Source organism: Stegodyphus dumicola, chromosome 10 (assembly GCF_044657685.1).
Source record: "Stegodyphus dumicola isolate Sdum_Otavi_A_Nest chromosome 10, ASM4465768v1".
NCBI lineage: Eukaryota > Metazoa > Arthropoda > Arachnida > Araneae > Eresidae > Stegodyphus > Stegodyphus dumicola.
The window spans coordinates 184,813,532-184,834,187 of record NC_140777.1 but is presented as its reverse complement, the minus strand read 5'-3'; the positions used below and the strand labels follow the sequence as shown (position 1 = coordinate 184,834,187).

At 35.8% G+C, this 20,656-nt stretch overlaps 1 protein-coding gene across 1 annotated transcript; it reads left to right on the top strand.

Moving 5' to 3' along the window:
- On the top strand, positions 1-19,960 carry LOC146995235 (ion transport peptide-like). The gene is made up of 3 exons (XM_085826131.1): positions 1-154; positions 14,215-14,414; positions 19,524-19,960. The coding sequence occupies exons 2-3, from the start codon at positions 14,215-14,217 to the stop codon at positions 19,636-19,638; spliced, it is 315 nt and encodes a 104-aa protein (XP_085682257.1). The 5' UTR covers positions 1-154; the 3' UTR covers positions 19,639-19,960.
- Positions 19,961-20,656: the final 696 nt, after the last annotated feature.

Here is a 20,656-nt window from a genome sequence, read left to right as displayed (position 1 = left end):
TCAAGCATGCTGGTATATTCGCGTAGATAGCTGGAAGATATTGGATGTATAAAAAGACTTCGAAATTGACACAAAACCACAAGAACTGAGAAGTGAGAGGCAAAACATTCATTCGTCAAAACAAAAGTTGCGAGTCTTCAACATTTCATTCTCGGTGAGTGTTTTCTGTTATTTTAAGATAACGATTAAATTATCGCATCGATCTCTCATTATCGCAATTGAAATGGTGTAATAGTAGCAAGCTAGATTTTCTTTATGAGAATGCTAATAGCAGAGTATATCTAACGTGAATGAACTTTTTTTATATTTCGATAGTTAGTGTTCTTCTCTTTCATTTGGAATTTCATGTTTTCTCATACTGTGAAATATGTGACAGTAGAACTCCAATTATCCGAATCACTTGGGACCGGAACCCATTCAGATAATTGGATTTTTTCCAGAGAAGATTAGATCATAGATCCTTTTCCAAAGAAAGGATTTACGCACACTTTAATTAATTACTGTATGTACCGTATGTTGAAAATTTGAGAAAAAAAAACTATTTTTAAAAGCAAAGAGGTTTTAATTAATCAACATGACAAGGCATGTAGCGTACTGTACAATATTTACAAGTGCTGAAAGTCATGCTGAATATCTCGGTCAAGGGGGTCGCGGAGCCTGCAGTAGGGGGTCGTCAAAAATTTTAGCAGTGTTGATATTTCTTTTAACTTACTATAATAATTTTACAATTACCGAATATTTTTACGCAATGTTTCTGAAAATAGATAAAGATAAGAAAGTACAGACAGAGGAAAAAAACGAAAACGTTTCGGCGCATTCTTTTTATAATATAAACGGTTCATTTTCCTTATTTTGCACGTGACGCTTTCATTTCGTCTGTTACTTATTTAAACTTTTCACATTGTTCTATGTCTTAAAATTAGAAATGAAAGTTAATGACCTAAAACTGCAATAATATATTACAGTACAAATGACAAAATTGACAGTTTCACTCACGCGTGTGTCGGATTTGCGCAATACACCTTGGAGTCCCATAAAATTTTTGTAAATACTATGGGGTTCTGGGAATGGCGACTGAAGAAGAGTTTAAGATACCCTGCTTTAAAGGCTGAACAACTAAGCTTCTGAGCTAAGATCTTAGCTTTTTTACAAAGAATCAAGCCCGAAATTGGACTTCCCATAGAACATTGCTGCAAACACCACTTGAAAACGATATCTTTTAAATTTTTGTTTGCTGCTGCCTTTATTGATTTTCTTGAAGAACATTTCTTCTTCGTTTTCAAGCTTCTTCTTCATTTTCTTCTTCGTTTTCAAGCATTGACACGAAGTATAAAAGTGTAGGTTTGCTCCTTTTAATATCTGAAATCGTTGATTGTCCAACACTACGTTTCTGTCTTAATTGTTTTCTTGAATTCTGAAGGCGATTCGGATAATCAGCGATTCGGATAGTCGGAGTTCGAATAATTGGAGTTGTATTGCACATTCATTATACTTCCGCATTTGTACACCGTGAGCTCTAAATCCTTAACTGGTTTTCGTAGATACATGCCTCCAATTACGAAAATTATTTTAGCGTACTAAATGTAACAATATTATAAATTCAAGATTCTAGTAAGAAAAATAATATCACTGAATTATATTATAGGAGGGGGTAATCAACCTCGAAATTTAAATATATTTACTAACTTAATACTCAATGCAAATTAAAAATGACTTCAGAAACGGCAAGTTTCGAAATGGCCAAGTTTGAAATATCTCGATCAAATTTTGTAGTACCGAAACCAAATCTTTTTTTGTTCTTTTTTTATTATTTTCTCAAACATAAGTACAACGGCCGTAGAAAATAAAACATAAGTATAACGGCCGTATAAAAATTAGATTGATTAAGTTTTATAAAATTCATTTCTTTATATGTAATAATGTCAAAATCTGAATCGTTGCGTCATTTAAAGCAATTTTATAAGTAGTACCCTTGCTAAAATGGCGGCACTTGGGGATGGGACCTATAATTTTGATATCCAAGATTCAAGAAAAAAAAAAACCATTGCTAAAATGGTTAGGTTATTTAATTACGGCAAAGCCTCGAGGGCTACCTGCCTAAGGGGAGGGATGCCTTCGTGGAGGACTTTCAAAGGGAAACTGGCTCGTATACACGTTATACATGGGGAAAACCACGAAAACACCGATGCAGCCAGCCCGTTCGCGGGATTCGTACCTCGGACTGAGCTACCAGTGTTCAGCGACTTTACCGCTTGGTCGCTGGTGGGCTCCATTGCTGAAATGGAAAACTGGATTTATACAGAATGAAATTTTTGCTGGGAGTCGTCTAATAAGAAGAAGGAGTTAATGAAAAATATAAAATTAAACAAGAAGATGAATATTATAAATAATGTTGATATAAATCAGATACTGACTAATTATTAAGCTTGCTCACTTATAAGGCAACTCGCTCGAAACAAATTTTCAAGAAAGGTACATGTAACCAATTTACTATTTCCAATGGGGAAAACATGATTTCTTCAGCTGAATTGGTAACTATGCTAATTTTGTTCTAAGCATAAAATATGCATTTAAGTTTGTAGGGTTTATATTTATTTTAACTAACATTTATTTTAAGTTTAAACTATCTTTCCTGTCAATCCTTACTTTCCCCTGGAACTGCCAATGCCAGAATATGTAAATTTGAGTAGAACGCGCAAGCATTCAAATTATCAGCGGAAGTAGTATGATTTAAATAGAAGGAAACGAGTTCGGTGAGAGAGTTATTCTTACTTAGCGAGCGCGGAGGTAGAAATCGAGAATTGAAGAACCCCGCGTTGCGGCCTATGTGCTTGGCGGGAAGTAGTTGCAATTGTTCCAGTGAGCTTCAAGTCTGCTGAATTAGCTGCGGCTTTTGTAAAACGCGGTGAGTTAGTTATTTTAGAGAGCCTCGTAGTTAGAATCTTGTCTTTATTTTCTTTTCAGGTTATTATTTTTAGTTTGACTGCCTAGTTGGCACAGTTTGTAAGCGTCAAGAGGACGCAATTGTAATTTAGTACGTTGAATAAAAAGGGACTTAAACCCTTTACAAGACTCTGTGGTTTATACAAGCTTTCACAGTCACCCTTGGTTGCGTGCAAGTTAGAGGCGCGCAACGTTATATTGGCGCCCGAACACTTATCGAACTGAAATGGCCGAAAACTGGATGGAAGCCGCTGGACAACACCAAGAAATGACAACGCAGTTAGAAGGATTTGGATACCTGGTCCAGACTTTGAGAGCATCAATCAAGCCAAACGTCTATTTCGACGGAAAAAATTCGGTGTCCGTATTTTTAGAAGGTATAGAAAACCACTTTCAGCTCTACCCTGTACCTGAAAGACAAAAAGTCGCCATCGCCACATCAGCACTAAGAGGACAGGCCGCGCTATGGTGGAAAAATATAGGAAAATTTCTACTAGGTGAATTTGAAAGCCCGACGTATACATTTGAAAATTTCAAAAAATCGTTAGTAAAGGCCTTCCCCATAGTGAAAGATCGCGCACGGCTGGAAGCCGAGCTATATAGTTTCTATCAACGGGATACAGCACAATTGACGGACTTTATTTTACGAAAAATCAAGCTAACGGATATGCTGTATGGCAAGAAACCCGATGCGGAGATTATTGAAATAATATTACCAAGATTGTTACCCGCTGTCCAAGACTACTTTGAAATTAGAAACCCAACCACATTGCAGGAACTTTTCGAATTGGCGGTGAAATTTCAAAATCGCAGAATAGCGGAAAGAGCGAGAGGGGAAACATATTCTCAAAGTACCAGAAGGAAGGAGGAAACAAGAAATGGAAATCGCTCATATGGGGGAAAGAACTATCAAGCTAACGCATCGAAACTCGAAGGTCAAGGCCCAAAAAGAAAATTTGAAAATAAGCATCCGCGTACCCAGAAGACACAGATTGAAAGGAAAGCTTTAAACGACTAGAGGGGCCTGTGAAAGGGAGGGTCCAGACCCCGGAAGTTTTAGAAAGACCCTCAAATAGACATCTAAATACAGTCATCGTAAAAAACTCACAGCTACCAATTATACAAGTCCTGGTTGGCGATGTACCAGTAGAAGCCCTCATCGATACAGGGGCAGAAGGAAATTTCATGAGTGAAAAGTTCTTCAAAAAGAATTTTTTTAGGATACGACTCTTTAAAACCAGAAATACGGAAATTATAGCGGCGCAAGGAAAAACATGTCACTGCATCGGGAAAGTATCATTAAACTTACAGATAAAAGAGGAAAATCTCAAAGTATTAATTTTTGTGGTGAAAGACCTCCAACACTCTCTTATTTTAGGTATGGACTTTTTAAGGGCCGCGAGGGCCAAATTAAATTTTCAAGATAGTTCCGTGGTGCTGGAGATGGACCAGAGGGTGGTGGAACCTGCGGAGACACCTGAATTGGACCTTAGCCATCTGAATGACCAGGAAAGTAAAGCAATACAGCAAGTGCTGAGTAATTTTTCTCATTTGTTTTCAGAAAAACCGGGAAACTGTCAGATCGTGACTCACAAGATTCAATTAAATGCCGAAAAACCTTGTAGGATTAAACCGTATCGCTATGATAAACAAAAAGACTTAATCATCGAAGAACATATTCAGGAGATGTTAAAGAATAAAATAATAACGCCCATAAATAGTGAGTACGCGAGTCCAGTCGTACTATGTAGGAAAAAGAACGAGTTTCCTCCTTCGGATAAAAGGGCTTGGAGGTTTGCTATCGACTATAGAAAACTAAATAGCATAACTAAATTTCCAGTTTACCCTTTGCCGGTTATAGACGAGATCATTAGACAGATCAAATCGACGAGATATATGTCTACTTTGGACTTAACGTCTGGCTACTATCAAATAGCTATGAGACCCTAAGATATACATAAAACCGCGTTTATAACAAAATCGGGCACTTATGCATTTTTACGCATGCCTTTTGGGTTGTGTGGGGCCCCATCAACATTCCAGAGAGCTATGGACATTGTTCTAAAGCCTGTCCTAGGAAAATCAACTTTAATTTATCTAGATGATATAATTATAACGAGTAGTACGTTGGAACAACACATTAATGACCTCGAACAAGTTTTTAAATTATTAAAAGAGGCCGGTCTTACAATTAACGCCTCAAAATGCAAGTTCGCAACTAAAGAACTTAAATATCTCGGTTATAAAATTTCGCAAAAGGGTATAGAAACGCAAGATTCAAAAATAAAAGCTATTAAGAATTTCCCACCGCCCAACACCGCCAAGAAACTTTCGTCTTTCCTTGGATTATATTCTTACTATCGATCTTTCATAAAAGATTTCGCTAATATTCTTGAACCACTCTTAGTAATCAAAAGAAAAAAGAGTAAATTTACGTGGACAGCGGAAGCGAACACAGCTTTTGAAAGATTAAAAGAAGCGCTTATTAATGCCCCTGTTTTAAAATTCCCTGAGGGGGATGAAAACCTGGAAATTGCGGCAGATGCATCAGACTATGCGGTGGGTGCAGTTCTTATGCAAAATAACCATCCGCTGGCATTTTTTAGTAAAACATTGAATCAAACACAAAGGAATTATACAGCTACAGAAAGAGAAACATTAGCCGTATTAATGGCTGTACACAAATTTCGAGTTTATTTCGGCAAATCGCCAGTAACAGTCTTTTCGGATCATGCGGCTGTTGGTAGACTTTACTCGGGAAAAAACCTAACGCCCAGGTTAATAAGATGGGCTTTAAAACTCCAAGAATATAATATCACAATAAAATATAAACCGGGTAAGGAAAACAATGTAGCTGACGCACTTTCTCGTATAAAACTGGACGATGAAGGTAATGAACTTAAATGCGCTGGGTTGACTTCAAAAATTTTAGATTCTAGAGATACGGTTATTACTGAACTGAAAGCTGATCCTGAATTTGGAAATATCTATGCTTATTTGAAAGACCCCGAAAGCTTTGAGCATACAGATATCGATGCGATAAGAAATAGAGCAAAAAACTATGAAATAATAGATAATTTATTATTCTATACGAAAACAACAAACGAAAATCTTGAGTATAAGCCAGTCATCCCAGCCTCGCTTCGATTAAGCATTTTGAGGGAGTTGCACGAAAAAAAAAAACAGCGGGCCACCTCGGGGTCAGAAAGACTTTAAAAAGGGTACGCGAGGCGGTATATTTCCCGCAATTATACAAAATAGTAACGGCGTATGTCAGGTCCTGCAATCAATGTCAGTTAATAAATGATATTAATTACAGCCCGGCCGGGTACTTAAATAGCATTTGCGCTACATTTCCGAATGAAATTTTAGGCATAGATCTCCTTGGTCCCTTCCCCCAGAGCGAGTTAAATAAAAATCGTTTTCTTTTAGTAATAGTAGATCATTTTTCAAAATGGATAGAAATTGTTCCACTTAAACGCGCGTCAGCCAAAACAGTCGCAGATGCATTCTTACACAGATACATTTTAAAATACGGTGCACCGATAAAAGTCATTAGCGATAACGGAAAACAATTCATTAGTCAAATATTTGAAAACATATGCAATGGACTTGATATACGCCATATCAAAATGGTTCCGTATAGACCACAGGCTAACATAGCAGAAAGAGTTAATAAAAACATTGTAAAAATAATTCGCAGTTACGTTAGCACACATAAAAAGCGCTGGGATGGCTACATAAATGAATTAGCTTATGCTTTAAGAACGGCACATCATGATACTACGGGAAAAACTCCAGCAGAATTATTTTTAGGCAGAAAGTTAATTACGCCTTTAGATAAATTATTCTTTGTGCAACAAAGAGAGCAGGAATTTAGACAAAAGGACGTGCAAAAGCTAATTGATCAGGCGCTTAAAACCTCGGATACGGCAAGAAATAGACAGAAAATTTATTATGATAGAAAACGCCGTGAAGCAGATTTTAAAGTTGGGGATAAAGTATTGAAACGGAAATTTTCTTTATCAAGTGCCCCAGACAATTTTATGGCAAAGCTAGCTCCAAAGTTTGAAGGCCCCTATGTAATTCAGGAAATCAAAAGAGTAGTCTTATATCTTAAAAACGAGAGAGGGGAAATCTGTAAAGCAAGTCCCGACCAGGTGAAAAAATACTATAATCCAAATGATTTTGAAATCCTTAAAAGTTTCTTGCAGGACTCAAGTCTAAACGAAATAGAAGGGCCAGAGACTGCAACAACTATTCCACCACCCAAGAAACGGAGAACTGAAGAGAGACCTAGCACTTCTACAACCCGGACGTCGGTATCAAAAAGAAAAAAGGATTTTCAAACTCCGGCGTTTAAGAAAAACAAAAATACAGATGAACCGGGTAAAGAAACCGTGGTAAAGACGAAAACACCACCTACAAAAGATGGCAGGAGAAATTACACATCAAGGAGAACGCGCACACGGCCACAGAATCAGGTGCCAGCAAGGCCGCCGTTCCGGAAACTGAAACGCCAACAGGAGGCACAGAAGTACGAGGAACAGAAGAAATTCGAGAAGGACTCCAGACCGGAGGACGTCAAGACCAGCCGTCCCAGGCAGAAACGCAAAGGCCAACAACCAGACGATTACTCCGTCAAGAGGCCAGCATGTAGAGGACGCAAAAGAAAGAGCAACGGGGACGACACTCGGAGATCAATAAGGAGAAGATTGACATCCATGACACCTCTAACTTGGGTTCAATTTTGCCAAAAACGGATGACGGAATTTCAAGCATCGAAAACTCAAAGATAAGTTAAAACCTTCTATAAATATTTTTCTCTTTTGTTCCGAAATGTTATGCATAAGTACGAAGTTCTATGTTTTGACGAAAGTCAATATGTCTCGGTTGAGACTTAGTTTTGTTTTACTTTATTTAGCTAAGGCAAAAGTATTATTTTCTTTAAGTGTAAAAGCTAAAAACAAGCATTTTCTGTTGGTCGAAAGACTAATTCTGTTATGTTAAAACCAAAATTTGGCCGGAGATAAAAATAACTTCGTATTCTTGTACTAATAAGAATTTTAGTTTCAGTGCCGCCAGCTTGGCGAAGAATGAGTAAAGTAAAAATTTATTTTCTCTTATTCATTTTATGGTAAATTGTAAAATGCATATGTATTAAAAATTTGTAAATGTATGTAAATACTTGAAGGTTATGTAAAAGTAGAATTTAGTCTAGAAGCATAAAATTGTAGATGCTAAAAGTGAATGCTTAAAAGCAATGAAGTCAAAATTTAAGTAGTAAATTGTAGATAAAGTCATGCTTTAGAGCGAAAGCCTGCATGTTTAAAGATGAATGAGGGGGAAGCTAGAATGAATGTGTTTTGTAGGGTTCTCCACCTACATTTGAATTTTTAAGAATATTAAAGTAGCTCATTGAGTTGTAGAATGTCGAGTAAGGTGTGTCTATTTGGTTGTTGAATTCTAACAAATCATGGTGGTTAGGGAAAGTGTTGTAAGACTAAAACACGAATATTCCCGTTTGACACCACACATGGTGGAGAGCCAGGGTAAAGTTGAATTAATGCTTGAAAAATTGAATGAATGTGAAGTAAGCAATAACTAAGAAAAACGAATCGTTAAAAACAAAAATTTATTGTGTCAAGAAAGTGTAAATTATAATGTATGTAGAAAGATACTGATACTTATTCCTTCCAGATGCTGGAAGGAAAGACCAAGATTGATTGATGAAGTCCAGGAAAAGTGGCTGTAAGAAGAAAGCTTTGTAACGAATAACAGAATTTTAATATATAATTGTTACATAAGATTTTTTTTGTGTAAACGAGACTTTCGCCAGTTAGTTCAGAATTAGATAAACTTACAACAGGTCGTTTGTAGGACCTGCTTCCAAGTTTTCCAAATTCTGGCAGCGGCAAGTGTAGGGTTTATATTTATTTTAACTAACATTTATTTTAAGTTTAAACTATCTTTTCTGTCAATCCTTACTTTCCCCTGGAACTGCCAATGCCAGAATATGTAAATTTGAGTAGAACGCGCAAGCATTCAAATTATCAGCGGAAGTAGTATGATTTAAATAGAAGGAAACGAGTTCGGTGAGAGAGTTATTCTTACTTAGCGAGCGCGGAGGTAGAAATCGAGAATTGAAGAACCCCGCGTTGCGGCCTATGTGCTTGGCGGGAAGTAGTTGCAATTGTTCCAGTGAGTTTCAAGTCTGCTGAATTAGCTGCGGCTTTTGTAAAACGCGGTGAGTTAGTTATTTTAGAGAGCCTCGTAGTTAGAATCTTGTCTTTATTTTCTTTTCAGGTTATTATTTTTAGTTTGACTGCCTAGTTGGCACAGTTTGTAAGCGTCAAGAGGACGCAATTGTAATTTAGTACGTTGAATAAAAAGGGACTTAAACCCTTTACAAGACTCTGTGGTTTATACAAGCTTTCACAGTCACCCTTGGTTGCGTGCAAGTTAGAGGCGCGCAACGTTATAAGTTAGTTACTTCAGTAAACAAAGTTCTAAATAGAATAACACAGTTTAAAATCTGCTTATGTATAATTTGGTTGTATTTAGTTTTCTAAAAGAATTTTGATAAAAGTAATTTAGAACTTTTCAAAGTCAAAAAATGCCTAATTAATATTCTCATGAAAATTACTTAATAATATCATATGTATACAAAAGTTTATTAAGCTTGAAATAGGGTTTTCATTTTTAATTATCGCAAATCATAATACAAGCTACTGAAGCCTGTTGGTATATTTGAGATCAAGAATTTTATAATATTCTGGGAATAAGATCTCCATTTTAAAAGAAAATTTATTGATTAATAATTTTCACAATAATCTGCACATAAATGCTTATTCTCTTAACGCTAAAACGTTTTATTAAACTGATACTTTTACTTTTAGTTACGTACATGTAAGCATTTCTCTTCGTTTTGGGTATTGTTTCTGAATATAACTTATGACTTTAATACCAAATATCTCGCGGACATTTTTTATTGTGCTAGAGTCAAACGTTTTGTTTGACTTTCGTACAGAAGGTTTCGAGATATAAATATAGGGATAGGAAGAACATTTAAATTTCCTAATTTTTATTAAATTGATTTTCTTAAACTCAAGACCCACCAGCGGCCCGAGCGGTAAAGACGCTGAACGCTGGTAGTTAAGTCCGAGGTTCGAATCCCGCGAACGGGCTGGCTGCATGGGCGTTTTCGTGATTTTCCCCATGTATAACGTGTATATGAGCCCATTTCCCTTAGAAAGTCCTCCACGAAGGCATCCCTCCCTTTAGGCCGATAGCCCTCGTGTGCTTTGCCATAACTGAATAATCCAATCCAATCCAAACCTTAAATTCAAAAGGATTAAAACATGAACGTAAAACATTTTTGTAACTCGAAGTACTCGTACATATCTAGGTTTAAGGTTTACGAATAAGAGGCCTGTTAAGAACATTTGGGCACACGTTGTATAGAGTATCATATCATGAGAAAGTTTTATTAGATATTTTTTTACTTTTTGCTTAACTGTATTGCATTCTCTTAGCTTCGTCGTACTAAATTTTTGTCCACTTTCTTTCTCTTTTATTTCTTTCTTTTTCTCATCATTCAGAGAAATCGGTACTTTTCCGTTTTGCCGGCGCAAGCGATAAAGTCGCCAATAATGGTACAACCGATGCCAAACGGAATATTCTCGCTGGTAACCTTTTAAGCCTCATTTTCAAAACAAGTCGCAGCTTTTTCTTATCAGATTGATTGTTTCTTTCAATACTGGCATATAATTACATAGAAGTTTTATCAGATAGTTCAGTTTTATGTCTAAGGCCATTTTCGGTAATTAAGTCAATCAGGATGCAATCACAGCGCTTAACCCGAAACCGAAAATACAGAAAAGGTAAAGTCAAGGGTTAAATTCATCAATTCTAACGAGAATGCATTAGCGAAGTAAAGCACTGCAGTTTTACATAATTTCTGAGTAAGCTATTCGTACGAATTGAAATATTTCTTGCATTTAAACTTGTGTTCCAAATTAAGATTTAACTTGAAATTAATGTAGATAATTACTGAGAGCATTAGATTTTTGTAGAGTAGTTTACGTGAGATGAGATCGCTTGGTGTCACGTGATATAAACCGGCGAATCAGGATGTTGAACCATGAAAGCATAGTAAATTCTTAAATTAATGTCTTTTTACAAATTTATTGTCTTTATTTATTGGCTTTTTATAAAATTTTAAGCGATATTAAAATGTTTATGCCTTCAAAAAAGGAATTCTTAGAACTAACATTTTTTTAATATTTTTTATGTGTATACTGTATGTTGTCGCCAATAAAGTCTGCTTGGCGAGATTTGCGCCGGCGAAACGGAAAAGTACCGAGAAATCTTTTAAAACGGCCGGCATATCGACTGGAACTGCATTTTTTACTCTTTGCAGCTATCAGCATTTTCTGTGTTACTTTTCAATGTTTACATTATATTGAAAAACGAAAGTGTTGTATGAAAAGAATATGTAAAAAGCATTGTGTAAAGCAGGGGTGGTCAACCTTTTTGGAAAGAGTGTCACTATCTGGGAAAAAATGTTATGCGCGCCACGTCCAACTTTTGCAACATACTAAAAAATATAAAATGGCAAAAAAATGTCATTTATAGGCTGATTATTAGATTTTTACAAAAATAGCATATTTTTTATGAAATAATCTGTAAGTCTGAGTAGCGGACATTTAAAAAATAACATAATAAATATAAAAAAATATGAATGACTTCAGATTTTAAATTACGTCTAAAGAGGCGTTTTTTTAACATTTTGTGTGTTACCTTTATTGATTAAATATCATGTTCTACGTTCTCTAATTATAAAATTCAGTTCAACAGCAGTATCTCAAATTAATTTTAAAATGAGCCTATCTTTAGAATTTTCAATACAGAGTCTCGGCGCTGGAGATAAATTCTTTTTTCGTACAGTGTTGCCATGGCTCGCATTGAAATCGTTTAGTTTTTTTAAATTGAAATTCATTGAAGTGTTACAGAATCTTAAATCGATAATAAAATAAATTTCAAATTGAAATTAGGGGTTCCACATGCTCATATTCTATGGAAGATTACGTTATTCAAAACTGGATGGCCGTCTAGGTGCCATCGTTTTATCGCAATGCGAGAAACATCCAACATTTATGCAGATTCTTCATTATTTAATTCCTTTAACTACAAGACATGGCGATAATATAGGGTGGCAACGATTTGAAAAGTGATACAGCTTTTTAGAGTTTTCACCGCAAAATGCCAAAACGAAATTAATAGTCCTTCAGGGCAGATTGCCCCTTTGGACTGAAAACAAACGTACAACCTAGTTTTATTGTTAATAAACATTTTTAAAGCTTCAATCAATTAGGTTATGTATAGAATGAAAATGAATAATTTAAAACACTTAATTCTAAATAACTATTAAACAATCAGTATTAATTAATGAGGTTTTTGAATATGTATATTTTTTGCAAAGTGATATTGTGAACAACACTTGTACGAATATTTCGTGAATATTCGAATATTCGCAGAGAACCCGTTGGCGCTTCGGGAAAGAACCCGTTGGCGCCGTTGCATTTTTACTCGCCAAGCTCCGATGAGCCGAGCCGTAAACGTGGTTTTTAGTGTATGTAAATTCAAGTTAGTAGACAATGGTAGTAAAAATTCACAGATAATAAGTGTGTAGATGTAAAACTAACAGGTTAAACGTGATATACGAAAATAAATTTGTATTAAATTCAAGTTAGCACAGAAAACAGTGTATTAAGCATAACGGGAAATAAAAATTCATTTAAAAAATAAAAATTAGTATTCTTATACTTACGTTTACGTTATACTTATATGTATTTTCTCTAATTCATATAGAATACTAATATTTCTTTTACAAGTGTCATTTTTCATTATTAAGTACTTGGCCTGTTGATTGATGTATTTCGGTAAGAGCCATGCCCATGTAATAAATTAATGAATGCATGACCTTTAATACATCCATTTTACATAGTTTTCAGTATTTTTTTTTCAAGTTACTTGCATACAGCTTAAAGCATTTTACGTTGCAACAAATACCTGTCCTTTTTCATGATATATTTCACAATACAAATAACCTTCAACAGTAATGAAATTTTCTTCAGTAGCATTGTTAAGTTAATAAAACTAGAAATTTTTACATTTTAAAATTATTTTAGGATTTGGAAACCTCATGGTTCTGCGTGCTTACAGCTGTTAATAATTAAGAACATAACGTGAACAGCATGTTACAAATTAGCATTCACCCCTCCCGCCATATTTTCTGCCTTTGATCCCGAACTGACGAGCCGAGAACCGGCATCTTTCGACGAAAACTTCTTTAATTATGCTAAAATATTTCTATCTATTCGTTGTTAAAAAATTCAGAAAAAATAACAATAAATAAGAGAAGAATAATATAAATCTCCAAATGCGAACAACAACAACCTTCGCACAAGCGAATAGGATGAATTAGCTAGGTTACCAGGATTGAACTATTATTGCCAAAGTTGGCGATGTTTACATTTACCGGGTTCTCTGCGGAAGTGCTTCCTTTCGTGATATAAGAATAAATTTTATTAACCTTTTGTTACGGATTTGGTATTTAAATAGCTTATAGTATTAGTTGAATTGTAAATTAAATGTTTTTATTTCCCGCGCAGTGCAGCGCGTGACGAATATTAAAAGAAAGCTAAGCCGGAAAATTGAAAATACAAGAGCGCGTGCATGTAACATTTAATAAATATCTCTTTTTGATTTTCGAGAAAGTACTGGAAAATTCTCGCGCGCGATTTTAAAATCTTATAAAAGGAGGAAAACCTCTCAGTTCGTTGTAGTTACTTAGTTTGTTGTTGTTTAGAAAACTGCTCTAGTTGACTGTAGCGAATTCGCGGATTAGTTTTCTCTAGCTGTTTTGAGTTAAGTTCTCTTGAACGTTTGAGTAGTTAAAAGATAACTACTGTCAGATATTGTAATACTGCACGAATATTTTAGGAAATTTAAGCATATTTGTTGTGATAATAATAAATTTTTGTTCATTTTTCATCGGACTTGTGCATTCATTTCGTAACGAACCCGTACGCACGCAACACTTTTATCAGACTTGTACATTCAATCTATTAGGAACCTGTACGCACGCTGCAACATTAAACACTATTGAGAAATAACTGAAAATATAACTTTATTTAATTTGCTTAAAAGGTATTTTGGAATATTTCACACAATAGTTTCCTTTAATATTCCGTTTCTTCCCATTAGATGGCATTACTCCGAGTCCTTCTGTGTCTGTTCGCTATTGCAATATCCTTAACTGAGTCGACAGATGTCCTTCCAAAAAGAAGTTTCACAAAACTTGGCTGCATGGGTACGTATGACAAACCCGGATATGCACGTCTGGAGGCGATTTGTGAAGACTGTTACCAAATGTTTCGGGAACCCGATCTTTTCACTAAGTGCAGGTAACCAAGATTTTAATGAAACTCTTTTTTTGAAAACATTATTTTAATTTTCCTGTTATTCACCTGAATTGTAACATACTGAGATTATATTTTTGTTTATTAAGGAATGAGTATTTTCTCAAAGAACACTATATTCGTTTAAAACAAATTATCTTTTATGAATTCGCAACGCATCTATTTGTTTATTCTGTAGAGACATTAGGTGTTTTGGAAGCAAGAGAGCTTGAAAAATGAGCATCGCCTTCCCCGGGAATCGAACCACGGACCTCTCGAACACGCGTCGAGCGTGCAGACCACCACACCACGAAGGCATGCCAAGAAGGCGGAAGAAATGCCTTATATACTCCTCCTTTTAAAGTGCGACTGGGATTTTAGGGGACCCAATCGCCAAATCCTGGGTGTGGAGAATTATCATCCAACACCCTTTTAGTTCAGGCGCCACTGTAGAGAAATTAGGTATTTTGGAAGCAAGAGAGATTGAAAAATGAGCAGCGCCTTCGCCGGGAGTAGAAGCATCGATCTCTGAAACACGCGCCTAGCGTACAGACCACGACACCACGAAGGCATGCCAAGAAGGCGGAAGAAGTACCTTATAATTTATACCAAAGAAGGTTAAAGCCTGGTACTTCTCTTCATCTGAAGTATATAGGTGCAAAAGAACCATCTGAAGTATACCAAAAACTTGAATACTTCAGATGGTATTTTTGGTATTTAAATTCTATTCGATTAGATTCTAAATATAAAATTTAATCGAAATATGGAAAAATTTGGCATGTCAATCTCAGAAATAGTCCGATTTTATATGAAAATACCTACATTAGAACCCTGCTATATATAAATCGAATATATGTCCTAAGCTGCGCTTTCGTAATATGAAAAACGCAAGTTGAATTTCGTCAATCGGCCCAGTAGAGCGGGAAATACAGAACTGTCCTTCCCCCCTTTTTTCCCCACAGTGTACGCATATATTAAAGACTTCTGCAGACCTGTTAAAACCTGTCAGACGACAAGTCGTGACCAACCGTATTCGGAAATATATCTATTCACGTCCCAGTCGTCTTTTAACAGGGAAAAGAAATGAGGAAAAAAGAAGTTTTCCCTTTCTCTCTCTGCGTGTGATCGCGGAGTAACTGTATAAGCTATCTCTCCCAACTGTTTAGCGTGCCTTCGGGCTTTAGTGGTCTGTACACTGGGCCGGTATTCCAGAGGTCCTCGGTTCAATTCTCGGTGAAGGCGGTTCTTAATTTTTCATATTTCCTGCTTCCAAAATACCTAATGTCTCTACAGTGGCGCCCGAACTAAAAGGGTTGTAAATGATGACTCTCTACACCCAAAATTGGGTTCCCTAAAAAATCCCATTCGCCCTTTAAAAGGGGGAGTATATAAGGTATTTCTCCCACCTTCTTTGCGTGCCTTCGTGGTATAGTGGTCAGCACACTGAGCCGGTATTTCAGAGGTACGTGGTTCGATTCCCGGCGAAGGCGGTTGCAAATTTTTCATCTCTGCGGCTTTTCCAATAAACCTAATGTCTCTACAAACTATTAGAGCAGCGAGCAATCAGAAACTTCGAAGCTTGAATCTCAACGAAAACGAAGTTAGTTTTGCATGTTTCCCATATGCGAAAAATTTAAATGTTATCCAATCCTCTGTGTCAAGTTATAGAGTTCCTTACTTTCATTCTGTTAATTTAAGCGCCGAGGAACATAGTGCACTGTTAAGCGAACAATCGCTTAGATCAAAGAACAGAAAATGTAAACTCAAGAAGAGTTCATTATCCTTTATTCACTCAAAATAAGATTAACAGTCGGTCCCTTTCTTTGGGTTTACAGCAAAGCCTCCACTCGGGGTGAACTCAAAATGTAAGAAATAAGAACTAAGAACTTTAGCTGAAGCTAACACAATTCTAAAGTAGTTGACCCGTGATCTTAAACTAGCCGGCGAACTATTATCTAAAGGCACGTAATAATACGGCCGAGCGGTAACAACAGCTTAGAGAGATGTAGCGCAAACGCAAACGCGCGCTACTCAGGATTCCTAGATCTCTCTCACGAAGTGAGTTGAGCTTTCCTTTAATACTACTTCTTACACATTTGCTTTCTACACGATTCTAAAAACTCCTTCTGGTAGGGAGTTTTAGGTTAGTTTTAGGTTTTAGGAAACGAGGAAAGATAGGTTTGGTTTGGTTTATTTAATTATGGCAAAGCACACTAGGGCTATCTGCCTAAGGGAAGGGATGCCTTCGTGGAGGACGTTCTAAGGGAAACTGGCTCGTATACACGTTACACATGGGGAAAACCACGAAAACGCCCATAGAGCCAGCCCGTTCGCGAGATTCGAACCTCGGACCGAACTACCAGTGTTCAGCGACTTTACCGCTCGGCCGCTGGTGGGCCCGTGGAAAGATAGGAAAGCACCATTAAATTAATATATACCTTAGAATGTAAAGCATGTAGAGTTCCTCATTTTGTAAATGCTAAGTTACAGTTGAACGTGAAGAATCTTAAGGACCGATAAGCGAATAATCGCTTGAGGTCGTGTCATAAGAAACAAGATGGAAGGGTAAATAACACTTTATTATTCAAATAAGATTTAACAGAACTCCGTCTTGGAGTGTACAATAAAAGCCGACACATAGGCTTGAACTTAAGAGGCTAAGAAGAAAACTAAAACTAATCTAAATTAAAGAGATATAGCCGAAGCTATCAAGATTCTAACCGAGTTGGCCTCTTAACGCTAATTGATTGCGAAATTATAAAGGGCCTAAAGTACGGCCGAGCGTAATAATAGCTTACGAGAGAGTAGCCTAAAATGGCCGACGCGTGTAGACAGAATACCTGGTAACTCTCTCGTTAAGACCGAAGAACTTCGCGGTTAAATGCCGTTTTTCCTCATTATGTATTCAGACGTGATTCTAAAACTAAGTTCTGGCTGGAAGTAGTATGTAGACATTAAGAATCGACAGGAAAGGAACTTTAACCCTTTCCGTCACGCTACCTTTTAAAGTTGGTGTTTTGATTTAAAAAAAGGTAGGCAGTCTAATTAGGCCTAGAGTACACAAATAAAATTTTGTGAAGATAGCACTTATCGTTTTATTCTGTGGGTGTGCCCAAAGTGGGCACATTAATTGGGGAATAGAACTTCGAAAAGAGTGCTGAAACGAGCATTGTTGTCAATGAACTGACCGATGAGATCGGACAAACAAAGAACAGACTCTCAGTTTGTGCTAGATTATCGGTGAGCCCGGTCTGGCCACACCTAGGGTTCGCCGTTTGATTTTAGGCAAGATTCCAAGGGAAAAATTTAAAACTAATATAGAATAAGGAGATTAGCATACAGCAAAAAATAACATAGAAATTTCTTTTCAAACAATTCCTTTTATACCCTAAAAAAATCTGGAAGGTTTCTTTGAAAAATGAGGGTCCTAAAAAACTAAACATGGCTAAAATATATGGATTGGTTTGTGTTGAGCTGCCATCTACTATAAATAAAGAAGGTTCAGAGTAACCTATAGTAACTTATAAATCCTTTTTCATTCAATTTTTCTGTGCGTACAGAAGGAAATTTTAGGTGTGTCCAGACCGGACACACTGTGCCGCAAAGGGTTAACTTAAAATTTAACTGTTGATAAAATTAACATAATCCTTACAAGCATAATCAATAAAATTCACTAAATTAATAACAAAGGTTAACTAAATTAAAATAACTGTTATAAAATTAAAATATACCTTACAAAGTTACCATTTTCGTCGTTTCAAACATTCCACTAAAATTGATAAGGTAATCGCCCAAGCAATAAACAGAGAGAACGCTTTCCTTTTATACTCGTAGTTATCTACTCAGATAGGAAATCGTGACAACTAAAATGTCTCAGTCAGTTACAGAAATACAAAGAAATACACGCAATTCAGCAACCATTAGCGCTTAAGTTGAAACTTTATCAAAACTTACTTCTTTGACTATGAAAGGATAAATTTTAATTTAATAAATTATCTCCAAACTTAACTTCAGGAAACAATTGCTATATTTTTCTAATCACATAGTTCCAGTAAGCTGGCTTTTACATACTCCAGATTTAAATTTCAAATACCAAAACAGTTAAAAAAAAAAGCACCAAGTAATTGTGAATAACGTTTATAAAATCTGCAAAATGTCTGTGATGTCTATGAAAACTATTAAGTTGCAGAATTTGGTCTCCTTAAGGAGCATACAATAGACCAAAACTTCAAGCGGCGAAATATCGCTGTGTCTTATAAATACCACAGCAACTGGGAAAAACAGAGGTATAAGTAGTTTTGATTATTAGATCTTGAATATTAAATACAGCTTACTTGAAAAAAAAAATTTAAAAAAATCTGAAATTTTTCATATTTTAAATTACGTCCAAAATGACTTTCTAATCTTTTTGTGTGTTACTTTTATTTATTAAATGTCATGTTATTCGCACTTAAACTATAAAACTCAGTTCAAGAACAATATCGCAAAATATTTTTAAATTGAGCCTATCTTTAGAAATTTCGATCCACAGTCTCACGCGCTGGAGATAAAAATGTTTCTTCTGTACAACGTTGCCATGGCTCGCTTTGAAATCCTTGAGATTGTTAAAATAAAAAATTCGTTGAAGCTTTACAAAATATGAAACAGATAATAAAACAAATTCTAAATTTCAAACAAATTTAAAACAAATTATAAATTCTGAAAGCCGCCAAGGGCTTCCAGATGCCCATATTCGGGTGGAGACGTACGTTACTCAAAATTTTACGGCTCTAGGTGTCGTTGTTTCATCGCAATGCGAGAAACAGGTATACATTTATGCAGGTTCTTCATTGTTTAATTTCTTTAAATATAATACAGGGCTCTAATATTCGGCGGCAACATTTTAAAAAGTTGTTCGCATTAATTATAAAGTATCGCATTAACTAAATAAATTAAAATTGAAGGGATTAAAATAAATTAATCCCTTTGGGGAAAATTACCCCTTCGGGCTAAAAAAAAATTATTTGGAATGCATGTTGCCTTACATTTTGAAATTACTTATACTGTACATTAAATCATGAAATTGGAATTTTGGTTTTATGATTTTCTTACAATTAATTAATATCTCGTTTTTAGGTCCAATTGCTTCAAGAATGGTGTCTTTTCCAGTTGCATCGATGCACTCCTTCTAAAGGATCAACGAGAACATATTGAAAAAACAGTTGACATAGTATACGGAAAAAAACGGTGAAGAGATTGCTAATAAGAGACGGAAAAACTTGAAATGTGTAACAGATGAGAACGTTCTTTAAAATAACTGAATTTGTTTTATTTTCCTTCGTTTCTCTCAAACGACAATTGCTAACAAACCTGCACTGCAAAATCAGCGAAGACAACAGAATATTGACATTTTATTTCTTTGAACAGCCAGAAACATCTTACCTGTGAAATTCAATGAATACAAACATATGCTTGACTACGGGCTGATGTTGTTCAATTTACAGCCCGTTTCCCTCTTTGCATTTGAGAAATTTATTTTGAAAAATAATAAATTTATAATAACATTGCTTTCATTTTGTTGAAATTCTTTTGTCAGTGCATAAATCCCTAGCTATTACTACACTCTTCTTATCAGGTACTTACTGCGACTATATCTTAGTTTTTCTGGAGATCTATAGACCACAAATAGACTAGACCAGCGGTTCTCAACCTTTTTACTAACACGTACCATCTAAACAAAAGCTTGTAAGATTTTCACTAGTGTAATTCCCAGTTACTGTAGAAAGGGACGAATCTTAAAAACTAGTTAGCGAATAATCGCTTAAGTTCGTGTGACAAGAAACAGCAAGATGGAAGGGTAACTAACCCTTTATTAGTCCAATAAGATTTAACAAAACTCCGTCTTGGAGGGTACAATCAAAGCCGACACTCGGGATTGAACGTAAGAGACTAAGATTAACTAAAGAAATATAGCCGAAGCTATCAAGATTCTACTCGAGTTGGCCCCTTAACGTTAATAGACTGCGAAGCTATCAAGGGCCTAAAGTACGGCCGAGCATGATAATAGCTTACGAGAGAGTAGCCTAAAAATGGCGGTCGCGTGCGGGCAGAATATCTGGTATCTCTCTCTCTAAGACCGAAGAACTTCGCGGTTAAATACAGCTCTCCCTCATTATGTATTCAGATGTGATTCTAAAACTACGTTTTGGCCGGAATTAGTAAGTTGAAGTTAAGAATTTGACAGGAAAGGAACTTTAACTTCAGATTTA

Excerpts from the sequence above, each read along its gene's own strand:
- LOC146995235 (XM_085826131.1), top strand. The coding sequence starts at position 14,215 with ATGGCATTACTCCGAGTCCTTCTGTGTCTGTTCGCTATTGCAATATCC. Across the intron at positions 14,415-19,523 it reads GATCTTTTCACTAAGTGCAG|GTCCAATTGCTTCAAGAATG; the intron begins GTAACCAAGATT and ends TCTCGTTTTTAG.